This window comes from Chinchilla lanigera, unplaced genomic scaffold (assembly GCF_000276665.1).
Source record: "Chinchilla lanigera isolate Chin_1 unplaced genomic scaffold, ChiLan1.0 scaffold00016, whole genome shotgun sequence".
Classification (NCBI taxonomy): domain Eukaryota; kingdom Metazoa; phylum Chordata; class Mammalia; order Rodentia; family Chinchillidae; genus Chinchilla; species Chinchilla lanigera.
In genome coordinates, this window is record NW_004955417.1 from 2,408,160 (window position 1) to 2,423,797 (window position 15,638).

Below are 15,638 nucleotides of genomic sequence, written 5' to 3' on the forward strand. Positions count from 1 at the left end.
GGAACCGAACTCATGACCTTGCACTTGCCAGGCAGGTGCTTTGCCACTGAGCTAAATCCCCAGCCCCAAGGTGCACTTTTGGATATCTTGTCCATGCTGGAATACAATAACTTCTTTCTTTTTCTCTTTTTTCCTGTTATCTGTGTTTTACTTCATAGTTATTTATACATTAAGTTTTGCATACATTTGTTTATAGCAGCATAAATCAATAGTTACATGTTGGAAAAAACTATGTCCATCAACAGATAAATAGATAAAGAAAATGTGTTATGCATATACAGTGAGTACTCTGACATAAGAAAGAAAAACTTACAGTTCTTTGTAGGAAAATGCCTGCAGCTTTGAAGTGAAACTTTAATAATGCCACTGTAATAATAAACAACTTAATTTGAAACATTTTTGTTGCCTTTATTTCTGAATTAAACGGATAATGAGTAAAATTTCATGCAGATTCAATTTATATGCCTTTAGGTCTTCTCCCACCTTACTATTTAATTTAGAAATGTCATTTAGGATGATTCCTAAAAATCAGATGCCTTTACTATGTTAATAGCTATAATATTTTAAACAACTGAGTTCACATTAATATGTAATTGCACTGACAAAGTGCACCAATTAGCCAATGTTCCACAATCAGCGTCAACGTCAGAGAGTATAACCTTGTTGAAATTTTAGTTTCAAATTAATGGCTGCTTTAGATTAATAGGTACTATAGAAGATGATACTGGCAAAATATACAATTTAATACATATTGCTAAAGAATTTTTAAGCTCTTAAACATAAATCTGTAGCTCTACAATATTTCATTAAGTTTAAGCACTCTTAGCATTCTCTCAGACTTAGAAAATAGTTTTAAAAATTCTAGCAGTCCTCAGGTAACATAGGAGTCTTTTATTAAAGGAGTAAATAAATGAATTTGAGAATTAAATTTCAGCAGTTACCTATAATTGCGAATCACTGATGAACACTGGCTACATGTGCGTTTTTTTTCAACTGACGTATTGACTCAATTAAATGATATCTATATAGTGATTCCAGTTAAATCTCTTTCTTCAAAGTTGTGCTAATACTAAATTTTCTTATGGAACATCTGACTTAAATATCTTTATTTTTCTTTTCCACAGCCTTTAATGGAATCAATCGTTGGTTTCTGAAAGTAGGGTTCAGATATTGAAACAAATAAATATGTATTTTCTACCTATTCTAGAAAAATGTAGAAATACAAATGCATGTACTCAGAAAGTAAATGGAGGTGTTTTTGCAGTGTTCCACCTATCATCACACCTTAGCCATGTGGACTTTTTGTGATCTTTGTTCATGGAAAAATGCTGCTTATTCTTTGTACTTGCTCTTGCAAAAATCATTATACTTAAAAATAAAAATAATTATAAAATGTTTAGTCATTATTCAAGTGTGAATTCTGGTTAAATAAGTCAAGAATGTATTTAAAACTCTAAGTCAAGTATCATGAGTATTTTCTACTTCATTTAGCCATGCACTGAGTACCTTTTATGTTATTCAATTTTCTCAAGACAATCAGTGACACAAAATTTGAGATTTTCTGAGTATAATACCGAAAAATGTTAAAAACTATGATATCTACTGAATACATAACTACTTACTTTCTCATTGTTTGTGGGTTTTTTGTTTTGTTTAAGGATTAAAACAAGGTGAGCCAACCATGACTGGCAAAACACAGACCAGCAACGTCACCAATAAGAATGACCCCAAATCCATCAACTCCCGTGTTTTCATCGGCAATTTAAATACAGCCATCGTCAAGAAAGTTGACATCGAAGCCATTTTTTCAAAGTATGGGAAAATAGTCGGATGCTCGGTTCACAAAGGTTATGCATTCGTACAGTACATGAGTGAGCGACATGCAAGAGCTGCAGTGGCGGGAGAAAATGCCAGGATCATCGCAGGCCAACCGCTTGGTAAGCCGTGCTCTGCTGGGGATTTAACGTCATTGTTCTGGTCTCTGCGCCTCTCTGAATATGATCTCAATTTTCAAAAATCAGAATTGCCATGATACTTATCTCTTCTTTAACCACTTATAGTGTTTGAATGATTCTAATTTGTAGTGTTTTCTTGTTCACATATTGCTTTACTTGTAGGCAACAAAGGTCTCTACAAATTTAGAAACGTGAGATCGGGTTTCCTTTGTAATACAGATTACCTCCACCAATCCCAGCACAGCCAGGCAAATGTTACCTATTCTTCACATTTAACTTTATTTAATTTGAAATTGTATGTATTTTTCTAGACATAGTATGCTAAGCAAAATAACTTTGGGAGGGTTTATTTATAGGTTTTATTCTGAGAAGTTGATTCATTTTTTCCTACTTTTTATTTTTCCGGGGAAAAGAGAGGCAATGGAAAGGAAGTAAAATTTTTCGAGTAGAAAAGGAATAGAATTCATTCATGTAGTTAGGAATCTTGAATATCATCCCTGTTCAATCACAAAGTCAGGATTGAACTTGATGTCCAAGCAATAAGATTGCATTTTTTCAAAGACAAAAAAGAATACACTTTGAAGTAAAATTAAAAGAGAAAAAGTATTTTTAATTATTTTACAGATAAAAATAAAATTAGATTTTAATGATTTTTTCTACATGCAGAAAAATGTGATTAATATATCAATGATTGCCTGACATATCTTTTGTCCTGTCCAGTTTTACATTTCAAATTGACTGTATATAGCATGAACTGTCGAATATACAATATGCAACTGTCTCTCAGGAAATCTTTTGATTTTCCACACCATCAACCTGTTTCACCTTAAACTTCTCTTTCACAATAAATGAAACTCATACTTATACATTTTTTAAAATCTAGGTATCAACTCTGATTTGTCTTTTCATTTTCCATCCCAGTATAATCCATCATCAGGTTGTCTTATCCATGTATCTAAACCTAGTCCTCTTCTACACATGTCCTGAGGACCTTCTCATGTGTGCCTCCATTTTACATCAATTACTCCATTTTATATCTTGCCGCCCTTCTCTTTGCACTCTGCCAAGAATGTCTTTTTTTTAAACATCAAATACATTATGTCCTTTGCCTATTTTGAAACCTCTAAGGCCTTTCTAATACAGAATAAGAGTTCCGTTCTATAGAAAATCTGTAGTGCCCAGGAATGCCCCACACTGTTGTATCTTTTAGCCTGTCTCCTTGTTTGCTCTGCCTTCCTGCACCACTAATGCAGGTCACCTCAAGCATTCCAAAATTATTACTAATTTAGAGGCTCTGACTGGCTATTCCCTCTGCTAATTAGTTGCTCCCTGTTTTATCAAATTCTGTTCTCAAAAGTTACCTTCAGAGAGTCTCTTCCTGACCAACCCATCTAAAGTAGTAGTGTCCTGCTCCTTTGCCTTCAGTGTACATTCTACTACTCTGTTAAAAATGTTCTCACAGCCCATTTTACTTATCTGGATTATGTATGTTACTTTGTTATTTTTCATTGTGTCTGCTTTATCATATCTACAAATATAAAACCACAGAAGCATATCAAAGAGGTATTGGAAAATCAGGTTAGAAGAGTGTTACCAACTTACATAAGACAGATAAGAAAAGTGTTTCAGAAGGTATGAAATTCATTAAAGCATGAGTGAATTTGGGGGTAATAGTTTTGAGGGAAAAAAATCCCCAAAACTGTTTTGCATAAGTACTTCCACTCAAAAATAGTGATTTACATACACACAGACTACAGTTGTTATTTACATTTTTCCCATTTTTTTTTATATATTTACAGGAAAAGGGAGGCTCTGCGTTCCATATGAGTTTGCTATTTGTGTCCTTTTGTTTTCCTTAGTTCCTCCATTTTGCTTGTTTCACTTGATACGGGGATTTTCTGGCCTTTGCTTTCTCTTTTCCTTTCTATGTAGATATTCTCACTTCAGAGCCCCACCTCAGCCAATTTTAAGGGAAACCAAACTTATGTCAAAATGCACTTAATTATTTGAATTTTATAGAATGATTATAAATATAAGGTCAGTTAAAAGTTCAATTCACTTTTAAAGAAATTATAGCTACATTTCTGTAGCCCTGTTCCCTATTCCTACTCCGCTGATTGCTATCTTTTTTCAGAAGAATGCAATGGAGAAATAGAAATATCCATACTAGAAATTTAGTGGCTTATTTGAACACACCTAAGAGGAAAAAAAATGATAACACTAGATTGCTTTACTCTGAGAGAGACAGAGTTATACTGTGGCTATAATAAGGTACCATTTCTCATTCTAAGTCATTCCTCTTGGATCTTTTCTTAGTTTTTTTTTTTTCCAGTATAATCTTCAGTGCATATATTTTAGTAAGCCATAATCACACCTTGTGCTGAGATCCAAGTCAAAGACTTTATTCTTTTAACTCCAACCCAGCTTACTCCTTCTCCTGTCTAGTCCGAGTGATTTTTCATAAAAAGCAAGTGCTTTACAATTTAACCAATAACTGCTTTTCAGTTCTGGTGCCTGAATATACCCATCTTTTCTCAAACCATATCACTGGAAATTCAGGCAAATGCCTGTCTCTCAACTTTTCCCTATAGGAATTTCCTTGCTCAGTCAAACACTGACAAAGAGATTTACTTTCAAACTGGTATGTGCAATTTCGGTTTTAAGTACTACACATTTGTTTTGGTGACTTGGGAATAATTTGGTGACTTGGGAAGAAAGTAAATCAGTCACTTGCTTCTTGGATTTTTTCGACTCTTACATAAACCTTTTATGATTTGCAACCCCCAGAAAATGATGACTGCCTTGTATTTAAAGGGAATTGATCATGGGTAAGAAATAGATACTATCATACGGAACTGATGTTAGCCCCATGTATCACAATCTGTTTTAGCATTCTCCTGCGTCCTTAGCATAGGAAAGAATTAATGTTAAACCATGACCTAGGTTAGTACTTTGCCTACATTTATTTTACTTGATTTTAAATGGTGTACATTCATGTATCAACTTCTGAAAGAACAACTTTTTCATTATCACTATGTGCTTAAAAATCTTTTTCTGTAAATGAGGAGTTAGAGTTAAACCTCAGTATTACTATGAAAAATTCAGCATTCTAATGTGAGCTCTTATAGTTTTATGAAATTTATACATGTATCACTAAAATAAGAATAGGTTATATATGTGATAAAAAGCTTCATTATAAAATGGCAAATATCATTAATTGCTGTTTTGATGTTTCAAGTAAAGGAGCCAAGGAATGGTTTTCACCTGTGGAATAATGTGCCCCAATGTCTTTTAGTCTGAGAGAATAACCCAGCAGTTGGATGGATGGATTAGTGTGATATAAAGCTAAACACAGGAATGTAAGTTTAGAGTCTACTGCAAGAATGCAAGTTGCAAATACAGATTAAAGAGGGAAAGTAAGGAAAAGAAGGGAAGGTCAATGACTTGGTGATGTAACAACTAGTTTGCAGAGATAGAGAGGGAGGGTGGAAAAGAGAAGAGAAGGAGAAGAGAGGAGAGAGAGCAGGGGTGGGGAGAATATGCTTGAGTGTGGGGTTGCAGTTATAGGCCAAAGAGGCACTGGATCTGGCGTCTGTCAAAGAGAACTTGGAGAAGGTGAAGACAGATGTGGGGAGGCACAGAAGCTCAGGCATAAATCTAAATCCACATACAATAGTAGAGAAAATTTATCTTATAGATTTTATTGTCTGTATATTATAAAACCATTGGAATAGATGGGCATGCTCCACAGGCCAACATGAAGTAAATCACTGTACACCAGTCAGGATGATTTTATTTACTTGCCTGTAGTACTCTTGAAAATCTCTGATCAAGAATCCCATATGTCTAAGTATAAAATATTCTGGATATAGCAATAGAAAAATCTTTTACCATGAAATTGTCATCAACTTCGGGTTTCCGTTGTTCAAATAAGGATGTATTTTACATTCTTCTCAAATTTACATAAAAAGACACATTTTAAATCGTACTTAAAATTTACAGTGCATAGAGTAACTATGTTAAGATATTGGAACACAGTATGTTGAACTTTAATATGGATTTTGAAAGTTGGTCACAGTGTAAGGTCTTGATTACTTGGTATCTCTTGGAAATTTTTTCTTACTGTTTTAAAACAGATTCCTAAATTGTATACCTGAACACAGAAGGAGGCACCTTAAATTATTTCATTGGTCCATGCATTTTATCAAGATGAGGGAAATTTCGCCAAGTTTTCTTTAAGGAAGTTATTTTTATTAAATGTATATAACATGTAAACATATAATTTAGAGTAATATTTTACCTTAGGGTTAGACATCTATATTCATTACTCCAGAGCAATTAAACAAACAAATAAAATTATATTTCTCCTAAATGCAAAGAATATCTGCAGCTCCCCACCCCTTAAAATTTTCAGTAGAAATTTTTCCCATTCTGTGGGATGATTTTCCACTCTGTTGGTCATTTCTTTAGGTGTGTGAAAGCTTATTGAGAAAATGAGATCCCAGTTATTGATTCGTTGTAGTATTTCCTATGTGATCTATGTTTTGTTCATGGTATCTCTGCCTACCAATTGTCCCTTCGAAAAAGGACTCGAATCTAGAATATATAAGAATTTAAAAAATCAGATCCCTCAAATTTAAAGATTCAATCCAAAAATGGGCATCTGAAATGAATATACACTGTTCAGATGAAGAAATAAAAATGGCAAATAAATATATGAAAAAGTGTTCAACATCACTGATCATTCAAGAGATGCAAATTAAAACAATGCTGGGATTCGACCTTACCCCTGAAAGAATGGATACCATCAAAAAAAGCAACAAATAACAAATGCTCGTGGGGCTGCAGGGAAAAAGGAACCCTAATTCACTGTTGGTGGGAGCATAGACTGGTGCAGTCACTTGAATATCAGTGAGGAGATTCCTTAAAAAACTAGGACTAGAGATCCCATTTGACAAAGCTGTTCCCCTTTTGGGTATCTTCCCGGAAGAATTAAATACATTGTACCACAACAATATATGTGCACCCATGTTTAGAGCAGCACAATTTGTAATAGCTAAATTTTCAAAACAACCCAAATGCCCATCAACTGAGGAATGTATAAAAGAGATGTAGTCTTTTAATACAATGCAGTACTACTCAGCCATAAAGAAGAATAAACTTGAAACTTTTATAGGTAAATGGATGCAACTTGAGAACACAACCATTAGTGAAATAAATCAGACCCACATATGTAAACATTGTATTGTCTCCCTGGTATGAAAAACTGAAAGAATAAATAAGGACTAAAATGTACAATAGATATTGTGTAATGGGAAGAAATAGTTCAACAAGAAAGAGAAACTAGGGTGGGGGAAAGGAGAAAGGAATGAAGGGAAAAGGAAAAAAATACAAGATAGTTATACTGCTAGTTTCTCTTAGTTCATTGAAAAGAAAGATTTGTGCTAATATTGTTTGGAGAATTTTTATGCCCACGTGTTGTACTCTGAGTAATACTTCGAAGATTACAATATGCAGTGTACAGACAGACAATAAATAAAGCTTACAGGAGATCCCTTCATCTGCAGATGTGCTCCAAGGGCTCCAGTGGGTGCCTGAAACTACAGGTGGCACCAACCCCACTGACACTGCTTTTCCCTGTACATTTTTGGCTCCAATAACTGTAATTTTAAATCTCATGCATGAAGAGATTAATAATATTTATAAATAAAACAAATCAATTACAACAATATACTATAATGGAGTTATCTTTAAATTAGGATTTCTTTTCCTTTTTGAAAGCGCAGTTGACTGTAGGCAGTTGAAACTGTGGAAAGTGAAATCACTCATAACAGTGAACAGTGTGTTCTGGGCCTGGCTATGAGGTAGGCATTATTCTGAGTGTCTTCCTGCCTCTGCTCACATACCATTTCCTTTATGCTGTATCGCTCAGTGCGCAAAGAGCTCAGGCGCCCTATCGGTGGGATGTAAACTCATGCCTGGCTGTCTCTGTGGGCGAGTTTGAAAATTAACTTCTCTTCATTTCTCCATTGCTGTCCCTTTTTATTTCCAGGTTACATTGGTTGTGTAAAGAAATCTGTTTGTAAATACTTCTATCTAACTATGGAGACTATGATCATGAAAAGAAATTCACGTAAATAATGAGAATGGATAGATAGAGTTTGGATACTGCACTCTAACAAGCACATATCACAGCCTTACTACACATTTCTTACTTACACAATCTTACTACACAATCTTACTACACATTTCTTAGAATGTCATTCTTTCATAGTTCTAGTAATAACTGGAAAGTTCCACAGAATTTCATCATGGTCAAAACATTTTAGTAGAAATATTATCTTCTATCATGTTTCTCAGCAATGGTAAGAAATAATGGTGTTATGGGTTTCATACATAAAAGGAAATATGGCCATAATTTAATTTATTTGCTCATACATTTGCAGCTGTTCAGCACACATGCATTATAATATAAAAAAGATATCCTTTCATCCATGATTTCCAGCCAGTGAAAAGAAATAGAAAATTGCCAAATATTATGTGGAAAAGATAATCGATTGCATTTTGACCCACATCATTTGCAGATTTCCCCAAAAATTTAGAATCCAGTGATAAGGGCATTAGTTTTGAAAAATGTTCATGAAAAGCAACATTTCTATCGTGTAAAAATCCTTACAAACTAGATCCATATTTGGTTAATTGACTTCAATACAGTTTAAATTTTAAAAGGTAAAATACTAGCATGTACTATTCTTAATATTTCATTGAAATTCGATACTACATTTTATTAGTGTTGGTAGTATTTACTCGAGTTTCAACTTAACTGTATTCAGGACCTTTTTTCCCATATCTGAAAGGTGAAATAAACTTTTAGGAATGTTTTATACTGACTATCTTTGTAAGAGGTCACACAAAATATGCTTTTGTACCAAAATATCTTGCAGAGGTTAGAGATTAAGTTTAGATCAGTGCCAATTTTATATCTACTGATTACAATGGCTTGATTACATTCATTTTATGAATATTTGTAATATCTTCATTTTCAGATTATTTGAAAGTTACAGTGCTTTTAAAAGTCACAACTTATGAACTTTAGAAGTGAAGTATTAATAATAAGCACAACTAAACACTAAAAGAAACTTACCTGTAGAATTATTTTTCTAAAATGTATATACACAACCCATCTTCAAGAAGCAAACTCTAGTTATAAAACATGCACATAAACCAGAATTAGATTATCGTCATTCACATTATAAAAGTTTTGCCACTGTGGAAGGAATACAAGGTGGAAGCATGCTGAATGCAGATGGTCAGTTAAATTGTTAAAGTAAATATGGTAAATATACTACGTAAGCTTTTTCCTAAGGGAAGTAATGGAAATGCAGTGGAAGATAGAAAGATGCTGGGGGTAAATACTGAGTAAGTATAAAGAAGATGAACACAATTAAATGCTTGTCACAGTCTGTCAAGCATGACCTACGAGTAATGTGTGTTTTTAGATGCAGCTACCATTGTGCATCCAGATTTTAGGGATTTCTCATTGTGCTCACAATAAACAAAAGCAAAAAAACCAAAGCACCTGAAATTTTTGCTACAGCTGCAGTCTAACAAGTTCTCTGTAATTTCTTTCTTGGTCATCTGTAGACTTACATTATAGATCATCCTTGCCCAGTGCTCTCTTAACATGATTCTTTTAGTTCTTTGAAAGTGCATATTACTTCCCTCTATAGTACCTTCGCAATACAGTTTTGCCAGGAATGTCCACTCCTACCAAGCTGCATACCACCTCATTGCTCTACTGCTGTAATCTCTTCACCTTGTACTCATTCTCAGATGAAATTCCATGACTTTAGTTAAACTTACTTCAGCCCACAAATATAGCTGGAATGTTTTGCTCCTCTTCCTACCAGGTATCTTCTTGTAATTCTAGTTTCATATTTAGCATTCTGTAATTGATATCCACCTATTCTCCCTCTAAGCTATCATTCCCTTGAGTGCACTGACTATATGTGCTGTACTTACATCCTTACCACATGGTACAGTGGCTAATTCCTCCAAGGTGAAATTCAGTAAGTGGATGTTGGATGAACAATTGGATAGGTGATTAGCTGAATGGATAGAATTTGCTGAAAGGTTTTTGTTTTCATTGGAAAGAGGATCACAAAAAGAAGGAGGAGAGAAATAAGATGATAAAAAGAAGAGGACAGAGGGAAAGAGATGCAGGTTCTCTGGAAAGCAGACAGCTGTAGTTTGGGGTTGCTGTTTGAGGAAAGCACTGTGATTGTGTCTCCTTAATAGGGTGACTGAGTATTCAGCCCCTAGAAAGTCAGAAACTCCAAAGGTGGAGCTAATTTTCTTTTGCTAAATATAATTACCTTTAATAAATATCGTATCTTAACACATACATATTTTAGGCAAATATTAAGTCAATGACATGGAAATCTTACTGCACATTTCTTAGAATGTCATTCTTTCATAGTTTTAGTAATAACTGGAAAGTTCCACAGAATTTCATCATGGTCAAAACATTTTAGTAGAAATATTATCTTCTATCACGTTTCCCGACAATGGTGAGAAATAAATAATGTGAATATTTATGCTGGGTAGAAGCTGAGACAGTCATGCCCTACTTCATACACACCATGGTCCAAGGTTGCAAACTGACTTTTTTATCATATTTTCAAACTGATATTTTACCACATTTTCAAACTGACAAACTGACATTTTTTTACCATATTTTTCTCAATCTTGTCAATAGTTTGTTCTGTATCACAGAACTGTACACAGTGACTGTACACTTTCCCCTCCAAGTAAGTATGCTTGTGAATGTGACAAGTGCTGTCACTGTTATGGAGTGATATCAGGCTGAAATTGGGATTATGCTGGACAAAGTAGAATTGGGGGCACTCCGATATCTGTTGCATTGTCCTTAAAAACTTGTCCACTTATTATTCTTTCTCACTGGGTAAATATTTTTAGAATTTAACAGTTACTGTATGCCAGTTTGGTGTTAGAGAATCTGTAACAATTCAGTAGTTATCACTATGTAAATGTACATTTTTTTCTTCGCATAAAATGTAGCCAGGGCCCAGGGCACAGTAGAGGGTGGAGACGATGTTCTCTTAATTCTTCCAGAGATCGTACTCTAGGAAGCTGACTCTTTTGGTAGATGGCTCCCATGGTCTCCCTCAGAAGGACATCAAACCAGAGGGTGGGTAAAAAAAGAGAGAGGACAATGTCCTGGCAGATTAGCAATTCCAGCCAGAAAGTGGTTCCCATCCCATCAGCTCCCATTCCATGGTCCTCACCTCATGCAAATGGGGCTGGACAGCCACTCTGATTTTGTAACCAGCGAACAGGAAGAGTATAATCTCTGGTGGACTGCTCCTCTTCCACGTGTAGTTGAGTAAACTTGACACTATTCACTAATAATAAATTTCTTCACCCATACAATGGAAATAGTAATGCTTACTTAGTTCACAGGGTATAATGTAGAACTGAAATGAATTTAAGGTAGTAAAATCTTGTCTGCAAATGGAACATCCCTGTGGTAAAAATTTGCAACTGGAGTTTTCAACCTCCGAAATAATCCAAGTGCTATGGGAAAACTACATTGTTTTATACAGACATTGAATAAATGATATAGGCAGGCCAAGTGGTTGATCCTGTAGGGTAGCTACTGAAAATAAAAGCCTTGTACAGGTGAATATAGGTGTGATGGGAGCTGACTCTAGAGTAGGAGAGATTTAAATTTTCTGTTAAAAGAATGAGTGCCAACGGAGAGGCAAATCCATTTGGATGAAGCGTTGTACCTGGCGTCCTGATTCAGGCACGTAAAAGTGGGAAAAGCCTATGGAAAAGCAGCTTATAGAAGAGTGAAGGGAAATAGCGTTGGTGCCAGGTAGTGAGGGTCTTGAGTGCCATACTGCTGTGTCTGAGTGTGAAGAAATACTTGTGCTGCATTCAGTAGATTAGCTTCAAAAGAAATTGTACATTTGTTACTTATCATTTGACCTACTGTCTTTTTCTTCATTTTATATCATTTGCTATACACATTATTTCCCATTACTGCTAAAATATTCATTCACTTATTCATTAAACAGTTTTTCAATTTGTGAGAACATCAACATAGGTAAAGTCTTCCAAAAATAAATATCACACTAAGATTTAGCTCACTTGTAATAAGGTGTTTGCTGAATCTTTTATTTTTCATTGATGTAAAAAATTATGTTATTATCTAACATGAGGCTTATGCTTTGTATTTTCTGGTGAACCATATAGAGGAATATACAGTTCTATATTAAAACTGTATTTCTCAAACTTTGCAGATTTTACATTTTGGACCTTTTATCAGAGCTCTGTCCTGTGTAATGCAGGATGCTCAGCAGCAGCCCCACCATTCACTTTCAGGGTACCAGTACTGTCCTCTCTATGTAGCACAAAGCAAAAAACACATGTAGCTATTTTCATATGTTTGTCAGGGAGCAAAATCATCCCTAATTAAGAATGATTATTCTAGACTAATCACCAAAATGCCAAAATGAACTGAATCTATTTTCAGAAATGTGACAATAAGTTTAGTAAGATAAATTACATGAAGGGAATGCTTTGTGTTATTTATAACTTGTAATTTATAGTAACAACACATCTTCAGTTGTTTAGATAATAGAACTGAGTTTAAGCATTTCAGAGAAATTGTAAAGTATTTATGACCATAGCCTACCATTTGCATCTTCAGTTTGTTTTAATCTTGAAAAACACAATCACCAGAAACAAATGGATCTGCCTATGACATTGACATATCCTTTGTTTACTAATTCAAATAAGAAAACTGATTACAGAGGCCCTAATCTTCACATATTTAATATACTGTCTCTTAGAGATGTGATAGTTTCCCATTAAATACCTCCATTCAAACATTTGTAAACACTACTAGAAATCAATGAGAAAATGAAAGACCTATGAAGGTGTTCATTGAAAAATACTGAATTCTGAGATTACTTGATGCTCAATTAATCTTCAAATATATACTCTCCAGGAATAACACTAAAATCTTGTTTTAAAAAATGTAAGAATTTTGACACCCTAGTTGTTCTTCTAACACTTTGGTTATACCATTACATTCTCCTGTGTCAATTTAGTAAGCATATGCCTTCATGTACAAATTAGACACAGGTTCTGAACATCTAGTAAGAACAGATTGACTGAGGGTCTTGTCACAAATGATAAATACAAATAATCACTTTAGACAATGTATTCCATTGCAGAACCTCTTAAGAAGTGCACACAGCTCATGGGGATTTGTAAAGTCATGAAAACCTTGTAGAACACATTTAAAGAGTGCTTGAGGTAATAAACAACACTTTTGCTGAGGCACATTTATATAATTCTGATCATTTGGACTCATGAAAAGGAAGAAAAAAAGTTAGATTTTGCCTCAGTATCTATAAGGCATAATTGTCATCTTACTTTTTCAACTTGATAGTTTAACAAATTTTTCACTTCCTGCAATGTAAATCAAAATTTGATACTTTATTTAATTTGAATATTAATGGCAATAAGCATATGAAGATATTAGAATTAGTAAATATTGAGGTTTTTTTAATCTTCAAAATTATTCAACATTCCAATTTTCTCTCTTTAAGAAAATGTCAAATTCATCCGTATATGGCATTTTAAACATCCGCTTTCCCAACACATCTCATATTATTCAGATATTCTAAACGGTCATCAATTGCAGAATGATATGTAAAGATACCCTTCTATTCAATTTCAAAAATCTATACACAAGCTTTTGGAGGGCCTTCAACAGTAGAAAGAGAAACAAGTCGAGGGGCTGGGGATTTAGCTCAGCGGCAAAAAGCGCCTGCCTGGCAAGCGCAAGGTCGTGAGTTCAGTTCCCGGTACCGGAGAAAAACAAAAACAACAAAAAAAAAAAACAAACAGAAAGAGAAACAAGTCGAAATGCAGAAAATTAGTGACAAGGTGCTCTTCAGTACAAGTTACTCATTTCCCCTATGAGTATCTTCTGGTAATATTTTTATTTACATACCGTTTTCCCTCATCAGCCGTCTGAAAGAAGATTAAGGTACATGCTTTTGCATCTTCAAAAAATTATCTTTCCAACATCTTTAAGTGAAGTTACATGGTAGATTGAATTAATTCTATTTTCTAAATAATGAAATTCAAAACTGTACTGAATGTTAAAGAAAACTTGTTTTCCTGAACACTAAAGTCTCTAACCTTCTTGCTAACCTTTATGAAAACTAAAGAAAGTTATCTTTAGTTACACTATCAAAAGTATACTTTTTATATCGGGTAATTATTTAAGAAATCTTCATTTTCACACTTCACTGTCATCAATTAATATTAAGAACAATATTCTGTGGTCTGTAAATCACAACACATATTTCAAGTTTTCAGTAATTAAACAAAGCTATTTAAAGCGCTGTAAACAAATGCCAATTAGCAAACTTCTAAGATAGAGTGAATTATAGACATAATGATCTATCAGACAGGAAAATACAGGTTCCACTTGTGATAGAAAGCCTGGAGGACTCATTTTATGTTTCTAAATTTGTTTCTTGACTCAGTCACTGAACCTAAATTAGGGAAAACAGTGGTAGGAAACTGTAAGTCCCTTCACTGAGATGATCCCTTGAAATTTGAGAATGTTTATAAGGATCTTGTTCTAACTCGTTACTTAATCCCTGGAAAAAAGGAGCATATAAAATAGGTAACATGCAAAGCCTCAAGTTGTCCTTTAAAGTAAGAAATAAAATATCTGAAAATTATGAGTCAACTAACTTCACAATGCTATACTACTATGAACATTTATTCTTTCTACACTACATGTGGAACTGTTTTAAATGCTTACCAATACATGTGATGGGTTAAAGGTAAAAACACAATGTTCCTCCAATATAGAACCTAAAGTAAAATGATGACCACTTTGGGATATATTTTCATTGTGGAGTAAAAAATTTATGCAGATGCATACCATACACATGCAGATGGCAAACAAATATAAATATGTAATATACATTTGATAAATATACCATGCAGATTCAGTGTCATAAAAGATAAAATATAATTTTATTGAAGGAAACTTAGAGTAGTTGTGGGGTAGTAAAGTGTCTACCTATGGAGTAACATACAATAGGAACAAAAAGACAAAGTATCATGTGATAACAACAGCGAGTGCTATAGGAATTTTTTTTTTTTTTTTTAGTTTATTAGTAGATGTCTGTTGTACACGATGTTTACATTCCTTGTGGGAAGCTGGTACCTAACAAAGCTAAATTCCTTTTGTCAAGTCTTTTTCCTTCCCATCCTCCCTCCTCCACTCATCCCTTGAGCTCCTAGGAATCTAAAAAAAAAAGTATGCAATATACTAAAGTTTTGTGAAGAAGATATTGAGAAAATATAGATTGGAGTAGTAGTGTTCATCTATAAGTACAAAAATTTGAATATTCTCAAGAAAATTCTTACACACTACAATCTGTAAATTATTTGAACTGAAACTAAAGCACTAAAATTGAAACGATAGCTTCTAATATGAGTCAAAGATGAAGGCTAAAAGTGCAGGCTCTGGACTTGGGCTTCTGTTTTAGAATACCAGTTCTCTGCCTACCAGCTCTGTCACTGTGGGTTTTACTAAAGGTCTCAGTGCTGTGCCCTTGT

At 34.0% G+C, this 15,638-nt stretch overlaps 1 protein-coding gene across 4 annotated transcripts in view; it reads left to right on the forward strand.

The window, feature by feature from the left end:
- Ralyl (RALY RNA binding protein-like) overlaps positions 1-15,638 on the forward strand; it is a 624,857-nt gene that overhangs the window by 285,110 nt on the left and 324,109 nt on the right. For all 4 annotated transcript variants that reach the window (XM_005381724.2, XM_013512855.1, XM_013512856.1 and 1 more), the window contains one exon: positions 1,659-1,937. In XM_005381724.2, the coding sequence (XP_005381781.1) occupies positions 1,682-1,937 (256 nt within the window). In that variant the 5' untranslated portion in view covers positions 1,659-1,681. The remainder of the gene's footprint in view (positions 1-1,658; positions 1,938-15,638) is intronic.